At 62.4% G+C, this 9,158-nt stretch overlaps 1 protein-coding gene across 1 annotated transcript; it reads left to right on the top strand.

Moving 5' to 3' along the window:
- The first annotated feature begins 4,060 nt into the window (after positions 1-4,060).
- On the top strand, positions 4,061-8,856 carry EN2 (engrailed homeobox 2). Its single transcript, XM_027538496.1, has 2 exons — positions 4,061-5,094; positions 8,095-8,856. Exons 1-2 carry the CDS (start codon positions 4,437-4,439, stop codon positions 8,409-8,411), a joined length of 975 nt encoding a protein of 324 aa, XP_027394297.1. The 5' UTR covers positions 4,061-4,436; the 3' UTR covers positions 8,412-8,856.
- The last annotated feature ends 302 nt before the right edge of the window (positions 8,857-9,158 follow it).

Genomic DNA, 9,158 nt, shown 5'->3' with positions numbered 1-9,158 from the left:
CCGCCAGGTCGAGCCCTTTCTCCCGGATCGGCCCTAATTCCCGGCCAGGCGCCGGGATCGGCCGCGCGGAGCTGGCTCTCGGCCACGGGCGCGAGGCTCCCCGGCCTGATTCTGCAAGGGGGTGAGATTTCGCTCTCTGGAATTGTTGGGCACCTCCACCAACCGAGCGACAGGGACCCTGAGAACCAACGCCGCTCATATTACATTGGTTATTATTTATTTTTTCAGTGTCCCCACGCCCACCCAGAGAAGTGTGGGGAGTGAGGGGACAGGACAGAGGCCGGAAAATTCAGCCTCCTCTGGCGTCGTTTTAAGAAAAAACCGGGAGGCTCCGATCTGCAGCCAGCGTCCCCAGGATCTGCTGCGGCCGCAGATTTCGTCTGGCTCGCGTCGGAGCTGAGGACACACCGGGTCGGGAGCCGCGTCTCCCCTTGATGTGCTCCGAGGTCCGCCTTTGTGCCGCGAGCCTGGGGGAGGGCAGGGGGCCGGTTCTCCGGAAGCGGGGATGGGGGCGGGGGGTGCTGCCGACCGTCTTCTCGGTCTGGCGGGAGGAGATAGGATCGCGGATCCCGGGCCGATCGCGGCCTCACCAGGTTGGGGAGAAGCAGATGTCCAGCGCCGGGTCGCCTGGTCAGGCGGAGAAGCTTCCCGCTGCGGGGCGGCCGCCGTGTGGGTAGAGAAGCCGAGCGGCATTGCGGGCTGGGCCCAGGGCCCGCACCTCGGGGAGCGGACACTTGGAAATGTGCCTTGCCCCTCTGCCCCGCCTGGGCGCCACCCGGCGGGAGGTGGCGGGGGCGGGGTGGGGGTGGGGGGTCTTGTCCCACATCCTGCGGGGCCTGTCCGGCTTCAAGCATGTCTTAGAGCTTTCAGAAACGGCTGGTGCGATATTTGTAAGACTTAGAGGATTCCCTCCGCCCTGAGCAAATTAACTTTATGCAGCCTCCACCCAGATTCTCCCATCCTCCACGCTGTACCTTTGCATGGTGCCCACCCTCGAGGGGAGCTCTTTTGTGGAATTACGTTGAGGTTTGGGCTGGCTTTATGTGGCCCGATACCCTCTAATGACTTCTTCCTTCCCTCCTCTTTCGGTCTCCTGCAGGCCTCCCCTGTAATCACTGGAGGAGGGCAGCAGGCCATCACTCAGGAATTGTCCTGCTTCCTCAGACCAGCCTCACCTGAGGCCTGGAGACCAGTGTCCGCAGGTTGCTGCCCCCCTCTCCACAGCCCCCCAATGAGTGGGGTTAGCCTGGAGATGGTGCTGCTTTTGCACAGTTCATGCTGCCGCCAGCAGTTTGCATCTGGACCACCGCTCAGTTAATGCCACGGCACTCAGAGGCAAAAGTGCCCATGACATTAGGGAGTTTTTCTCAGGAGCCAGCCTAAGTGCTTTTCAGGGAACAGGTGGAGAAATTAACCTGGGGTGGCTTTGCAGGAGCCAGCCAGCCCTGGGCCCTCCCCCTACCCATTCTGTGATCAGGAGACCCCAAATAATTGGACATTTCCTGATGATTAAGGGTCCCCAGAGTTGCAGGAAAACTCCCCTGCAACCCTAAACGTGTGTAAATAGAGTGTTGCCATAACCTCACCAGCCTCATCTTCCCAGGAGCAGGCAGACTATGGATTTCATTTTTTGAGACACAGGGAGGGCCACTGGCAGGAGTGTGCCTAGCCAGGTAATTTGGTGAAGATCCCTCCCCTGGATCGGGGGAGGGAGAGGGAGGTGAGTCACCCCAGTGTAAAGGGTTTCCCCATCCTGACAGTCTCATCGGGGACCAATGAACCTCCCCACCTGCCTCCAGAGCCTGCCCACACCCAGCCACCACCTGCATTTAACGGCCAGGTGACCCCGCCCAGCACCTCTTCCCAGCCACTTCGTGCCTCTCCTCCATGGGTTAAATCCCCAGCCCAGCACCTCTTCCCAGCCACTTCGTGCCTCTCCTCCATGGGTTAAATCCCCCAGAAGCACCTTGTAACTGTTGCTTCTGGTTCAACCCAGGCCTCACCCTGGAGCCCGCAGTGGGTGGACCGATCTGGGGTAGACAGACGATGGGACCCTCGTGGGGACCAAAGGAAAAGCTAAGCAAGTCAAGCCTTCAAGCCTCAAGGTGGCCTGGCGGTCACATTGCCAGGAGGGCTGCTGGACCAGACCTGCTCCATCCTCCCAGCCTGACAGCCTCCTGCTGGCTGCAGGCCCAGGGGCACCGAAAGCAGGCCTCTGTTGCTGGGCACCCTGAAGCCACATGGGCTCTCCCTTTCTCCCCATCCTTCCCATACCCCCTCCAATGTACTTTTGCCGTGCCAGTGCTCCAGCAAGCACCCTGTGAGTTGCCCTTTCGGATGTTTCTCGAACTTCAAAAATTTCCATGAAAGTGCCTTGTAAATGATGGACAAGCGTGTCTCAGGTCACAATGGGTGTTTGGTGGCGTGTCTGCAGCTGGAGGCAAGGACAGAGGAGTGAACAGGAAGGAGCCACAAGTAGGAGGAGGGAGAAGAGGAAACAGAAATTCCAGTTGGACTTTCTGACAGCAGCTGGAAAGGAAGCTTAGAAAGGATCTTGGAAGGAGGGGAGAGGAGAAGGGAAACAAATTGGGGCCCCACCCCCCAGTTGATTTCTAATTTCCCTTTCATATGGGCCCTCCAGAAAAACTAATTTAAAAGATTTTAAGACGAGAAAAAGAAGTGACTGTCCTGTAGTCCCTCGGACCTTCGGTGGGGTAAAAACCTGGGGTGGGAGATGAGAGGGGGTACATAGGAGGAGGCAGCCGCTGCGGAGTAGTTTGTTCCACGTGGTTTTGAAGGCTTGGCTGAACCATCCCCTTCCCTTCTCCTTCCAGAAAGAAGATTCGGTTATAATGCGCAATGCTCCTTTATTCTCTTTCCCCAACACGGAGTTCCACATCGCGTTCCTGAGCTCTTCCGGGTCTGCATGCACGTTTCAGGAGGATCCGTGGCCGGGGTGGGATCCGACCGCATGCACGCGGCTCCTTGCACACGCGCGCACACACGCACGCGCACACTTACAGTGAGTGTCTGCAGAAAGGGGCCTGCGCGTCAGCTCTGCGTTAAAGACGGGAAGCTTCCCGGGTTACCAAAGTCAAATGTAAGTGACAATTCCCCACTCCAGCAAGGCAGACTACCAGAAGTCTCTTTGTATTTCGGCAGCTCATTTAATGTTATTTATGCATTTTGTGCAAGGAATTGTGGGATTTTTTCCCCCACGGTAAACAACATAGAAATGTTAAGTAAAAAAAAAAAAGCACCCTTCCAGCGCTTGTCCCCGTCCGCGTGTGGGCGACCTGGCGGAGCTGTCGCGGGCGTTTCTCAGATCGCCGAGAAGCCGCGGGGAAAACGCGAGCGCGCGCGCGCGCGCGCAGAGGACGCGGCGGCGGTCTCGCGGGTCCAGGCTCCGCACCCGGAGCGCAGGGACGCGGCCCCTTTAAGGGGGGGCGGGGCGGCGGGAGGCCGCTGTCACCGAGCTGGTCACGTGGGCGCGCGGCGCCACGACCATTGGCCCGAGGCACGTGTCCAGGAGACCGGCCCGCGACGTCACTCGAGGGGGCTCGGTTAAAAATAAGAACAAAAATCCAGAGTCCGAGTGTCTCGGGTTGCGCCGAGTGGCCTGGAAATTTCCTGGCCGCGCGGAGGCCGAGGCGCGAGGGCGCGCGGACGGCGAGGGAACGCGGGCGGCCCAGCCCGGTCCGGCCCGGCCCGGCCCGGCCCGCCGCTCACCCATGCGACTCGGGCCGCGGGGCTCGGCGGGGCTCGGCGGGGGCGCCCCGGCCCGCGGCGGGGCGGTGGCCGCGCGCAGGGGCCCGGAGGCCGGCCGAGCGCATCGCGGGCCCTTGGGCCTCCATGTGCGTGCTGGCGGCGGCGGGCGCGCTGACCGCTCGCGCCCCGCACCCTAGAGGGCCGGCTGGGGCGCGCGGGCGGGGGCGGCCGGGCGGCGGCGGCGGCGGCGGCGTTGGCCCGAGCAGGCTCCGGCGGGCGTGAGCGCAGGCGAGCGCGCTGCCTGCATGCGCGGAGCTCCAGCCCCGGGCGGCCGGGCGGCGGCGGCGCCGGAGCCGGAGGCAGCCGGACGTCGAGAGGCGCGCGGAACCCCGAGGCGCCCCGGGTCCGCGCCGGACCCTTGTGACCGTCTAGCTCCTGGGTGCGCTGCGAAGACTCGGACCGCACTGTTTTGAATCTCCCGGCGTCTGGGCGCGGGGCGACTCTTGGTATTTTCTAACTCAACTCGTGGATCGGAACGTGGCTTCGGCTCTGAGCGCGGCTGGAGACGTGTAGGACGTCAGCCCTGGCTGCGGCCGCCGCGCTCGCCCTCGGGAGAGTCGGCGGGGAAGGGACACCGGCCGGCCTCGGGAGTCTCCGCGTGCGGAGCGGAGGAGCGGAAGGCTGACTGGTCTCCCCGGAGAACCGACTCGGGATTTGTTGCGAGCAGCATGGAGGAGAATGACCCCAAGCCCAGCGAAGCGGCGGCGGCGGAGGGGCAGCGGCCGCCGGAATCCAGCCCCAGCGGCGGCGCCGGCAGCCCGGGCGACCCGGACACTGGCCGCCGGCGGGCTCTGATGCTGCCTGCGGTTCTGCAGGCGCCGGGCAACCACCAGCACCCACACCGCATCACCAACTTCTTCATCGACAACATCCTGCGGCCCGAGTTTGGCCGTAGAAAGGACGCGGGGACGTGCTGTCCCGGAACTGGAGGAGGCAGAGGCGCCGGGGCAGGCGGCGAAGGCGGCGTGGAGGGAGGCGGCGGCGCGGGCGGCGCGGAGCAGCTCCTGGGGTCGGGCCGGGAGCCCCGGCAGAACGCGCCCGGGGCGCCTGGGGCGGGCGGGCCGCTGCCCGGCGGTGGCGGTAGCGACTCTCCGGGTGACGGCGAAGGCGGCTCCAAGGCGCTCTCACTGCACAGCGGCGCCAAGAAAGGCGGAGACCCCGGGGGTCCCCTAGACGGGGCGCTCAAGGCCCGCGGCTTGGGCGGCGGCGACCTGTCGGTGAGCTCAGACTCGGACAGTTCGCAGGCCAGCGCCAACCTGGGCGCGCAGCCCATGCTCTGGCCGGCTTGGGTATACTGCACGCGCTACTCGGACCGACCTTCTTCAGGTGAGCCCTGGGGACCCGTGCCCCGGCCCGCCGTGGGGAGGCCCGCGGGGTTGCGGGGGCAATGCTGGGGCGGGAACTTACCGGGAGGAAGAAGACACGAGCATCCCTCGCCCCCAACACAAAGACGCGCACACAGCGACATGGTGTGCGGCCGACGCTGACCCGGGCCACGGCCAGGCGGAGAGAGGGGCAGGGTTGATTCACTCGGGGCTACAGATTTCTTAGAACGGCGAGAAATACCAGGACCTCTCTTCTCCCTTGCTTTTGGGGGCCTCTCCTAGCCCCTAGCGTATCCCTGCCTTGGCCGGAGTTTATTTGGTGGGAACGGGGATGGCTGGAAAACAGGCCCGGAAGCGCACACCCTCGCTTGTTCTTCCAACTCGGTCCAGACCCGGACCTACGCCCAGCCCGCCCCGATCGATACCTAGACTCATCCTGCCACCCCAGTTTCCCAGAGGTGTCCGGGGAAGAAAGCGAGGCTCGGCTGGTCGTCCTCAGCTGAGGTTGAGCAGAGGCTGGTGGAGAGATCCGCAGAGGGAAGGAAGGCAGACAGAGGAGCCCTACGCCCTGTGCCTCGTTTTATTTGCCAAGAGGTGCGCACACAGCTTGGAGGAGGAAAGCCTGCTGTTCCCAGATAGACTGGACCTTTACCGAGTTTCCTGGGTAGGAAAGGAGCAGATTTCAGAGGAAGTGCGCGGGGGAGCTGGTGAGGGTGTGCAGAGCTTCTGGGCGTCTTTTTCATAGACCCGGGATTTTTAAAAGCTGAGTCCACGTCCCTATAGAAGCATGAGCCGCAGTAAATGAGGGTCTGCGGCTGCGAACCGCCATTAAGCGCAGACTCCGTTTGTCCCCGAGCCGGCCGCGCAGACCGGACCCCCCTTTTCCCCCGAACCCTCAACGGTTTTGCGGGGGTCTTTTACACAGTTCACAGCGCGACTAAGTCACCCCCTGGTCGCCTGCCCGCAGAAACGGTCTGTGTGTATCTCTGATGAAACCCCAATTTCTCCAGCTAGATCTGAAATTTGCTCCATTGTTCTCGCCTCTCTCCTTTGTTAATATTTAATTAACATATAGGCTCACAATGCGGCCGGCGAGGAGCCGAGGCCCGGCTTTGTGCGGCGCGGGAGTCGCGGCCGCGCCAGGCCCCAGAGGCCGGGGGAAGCCCGGAGGTCGGGCCTGGCTCAGTGGCTGGTTTTCCTGGACTTTAGAAAAAAAAGCCCCGTAAGATAAGATGTGTGTTTCCGGGCGTTTACGAAAGCAGCGACGCAGAGTTTTGTTTTGTTTTGTTTTGTTTGCGGAGATTTGGTCTTTCCGAGACTCTTTTAAGTGTTTGCGTTTTGAACGAAAATCAAGAAGGAAAAGGAACTAAAATCTCTGATTTTAGGGAGATTTCCTTTCCATAAAGTGGCCCGGGCCTTTTGTGGGCTGATTGGCGTGGTGCGAGCGCCCCGGGACCGGGGGAGTTTGGGGGTGGGAACAACGGGCGGGCTGCGCCGCGCGAGGCCGCGGTGGGGGCCTCCGCCGGGCCTGTAGAGGCCTCGCAGGGCCGCCCTCTGCCCGCCTCGCGCGGCGCCCCCGGGACGCGGGCAGCCGCTCCGAATCCGCACCCTCCGGGAAAAAGCCAGGCTGCAGCAGGCGAGGAGCCGGCCACCTCGGCGTGTGAGCGAGTGTGGGCGCGGTGGGGGCGGGGGGCGCGATGCGCCCGGGTGGATGTGTGCCTGAGTGTGCTTCCAATCTTGAAGACTCGGGGCTTGAGCCGAACAGTCCGGTGCCCGCTCTCCACCGGGCTCTGCCCTCCTTTTCCCATCGTGGCTCCTGGAGACAGCGCAAGGCTCGGTGGGCTGAGGAGGGGGTTCCCCGGGCCTCCTGGGTCTGCGGACCGCCCCAGATCCCTAGCTAGGGAAGGCCTGGGTGATGATCCACTCTCCTGGTCAGAGTGCCCCCTATCCAACCCCCACCCCATCTTTCCCCTGGGCTTCATCCCGAAGAGTCCGGTAGGGCGAGAGGTGGGGACCTGGGTGTTCTAGCCTTCTCCAGCCTCTCAGCCAGGGCTCCTCGGAAGAAGCGGGAGCCGGCCCCCAGCATGACTTCACACACTTCACAGACCTGCAACCACCACCCCCTCCTGCAAAGGCCTCTTCCCTCTCTGACCCCCTTGCCCCATCTGACATTCGGAAACCCAGAAAAAGGCAACACTTGGTTGCCTTTCTCAGGCCCTTTCCGTTGCCGGGGCCCTAGGATCCCCAGCGCCACCGTCCAGCACCAACCTCACGTCCTGTGGGGCGCCCCCCCCCCACCCCCGGGAAGAGTGTGTCGGTGAGAAGTGTGAACCTTCTGCCCAAGGTCAGCAGGGTCCCCCGTGGCCTCCTCAGCTCCTGGGCTGGCAGCAGCGTGTCCCCTCTCCTGGACAGGGGGCTGAGGGGAGACCTGGTGGGGTGAAGGGTGGGAAGCTCCTGCTCCTTCCCCTTAAAGGAAAGGATAGACGTGGGCCCACAGGGCCGGCTGGGGGAGGCAGACCCCTCCTGTTCTCAGCACCCACCTGAGGCTGGCTCCCATGGCCCTGGACCAGTGGGGAGACCCCCCTGCACCCGCGGGGCTCTTCCTGCTACTCTGACTGCCCCAACCCCTCCTCCAGTCTGTCCCGCTCATCTCTCTCCCTGCAGCCACCCCATCCTGTCCCCATTCGTGGACAGAACCTCAGGAAAGACTTGAAAAGGCCTGGCCACAGAGTTTTGGGGTTTTTGCTGTCCTGACTTTTCCGTTAAGCCTGCCCTTTACCCCCAACCCCCAAGCCCACCGCTCCTGCAGACTTCCTGGCCCCCCTCCCCGCCCCCTCCACAAGAGCTCCGCCCCGGCCCACCCCAAACCCAGCCCTGCTTTCCTCCAGCCGCCACTGGCTGGGGCAGCCTCCTGTGCGGGGTGGCAGCCCCCCCACCTCCAGCGTGCAGGCCGCCGGAGCCCTCCTAACCCGCGCTCTCTGTGTCCACTGTGCCCCCCCAGGTCCCAGATCTCGCAAACCAAAGAAGAAGAACCCCAACAAAGAAGACAAGCGGCCCCGCACGGCCTTCACGGCAGAGCAGCTGCAGCGGCTCAAGGCCGAGTTCCAGACCAACAGGTACCTGACGGAGCAGCGGCGCCAGAGCCTGGCGCAGGAGCTCAGCCTCAACGAGTCGCAGATCAAGATCTGGTTCCAGAACAAGCGCGCCAAGATCAAGAAGGCCACGGGCAGCAAGAACACGCTGGCCGCGCACCTCATGGCGCAGGGCCTGTACAACCACTCCACGACAGCCAAGGCGGGCAAGTCGGACAGCGAGTAGGGCAGGCGGCCGGCGCCACTCCCAGCCCACCCGGCTACATGATGCAATAATGTAAAATCGGAAACCAAGGGCCGGTGTATAAAGATCATACCAGCATTAATAGTGAAGATATCGTGTATTAGCTATGGTTCTGCAATATTCTATGTATATATAATTTACAGGAGGTGTGAAACCCAAAATATCTGACTATAAAATATTTTTTGAGTTTTTTTATGTTTATGAGATTATGCTAACTTTATGTTGGGTTTGTTTTTGTTTTTTGCAAAGGGGGCTACTTAGGGTTTCATCTTTTTTAATCCCCTAAGTTCCATTATGGGACATCGGACACTTTTTTTTTTAATTTCAAAAGAAGAAAAAATTAAAACAACTTGCTGAAGTCCAAAGATTTTTATTGCTGCATTTCACACGACTGTGAACCGAATAAATAGCTCCTACTTGGTCCTGAGTTCTTCCACTTTGTTTGTGTGGGCTTGATGAGGCCGGCAGGAGGGTCCGCATGCCCAGGCCCGCCACTGCCACCGCAGGGAAGGGGCGGCTGGGCCTTGGTCCGGTGCCCTGCTCCCCGGGGCTGCCTGGGCCGGGCGCGCCAGCTCCCCTCCTCCCCTCTTCCTGCCTTCCCTCCCTGTCTCCTCCTCGCTGAGGCCTGGCCCGTGCCTCCCTGCATCCTTCCGTCTGCATCTGCGTCGTTGTCCCCTGTCCAGCCGCCTGCCTCCAGCGCCAGACTGTCCCACCTCCGGCTCCGCTCCT

Source organism: Bos indicus x Bos taurus, chromosome 4, assembly GCF_003369695.1.
Source record: "Bos indicus x Bos taurus breed Angus x Brahman F1 hybrid chromosome 4, Bos_hybrid_MaternalHap_v2.0, whole genome shotgun sequence".
NCBI classification, from domain to species: domain Eukaryota; kingdom Metazoa; phylum Chordata; class Mammalia; order Artiodactyla; family Bovidae; genus Bos; species Bos indicus x Bos taurus.
This window is presented reverse-complemented; position numbering and strand designations above follow the sequence as displayed.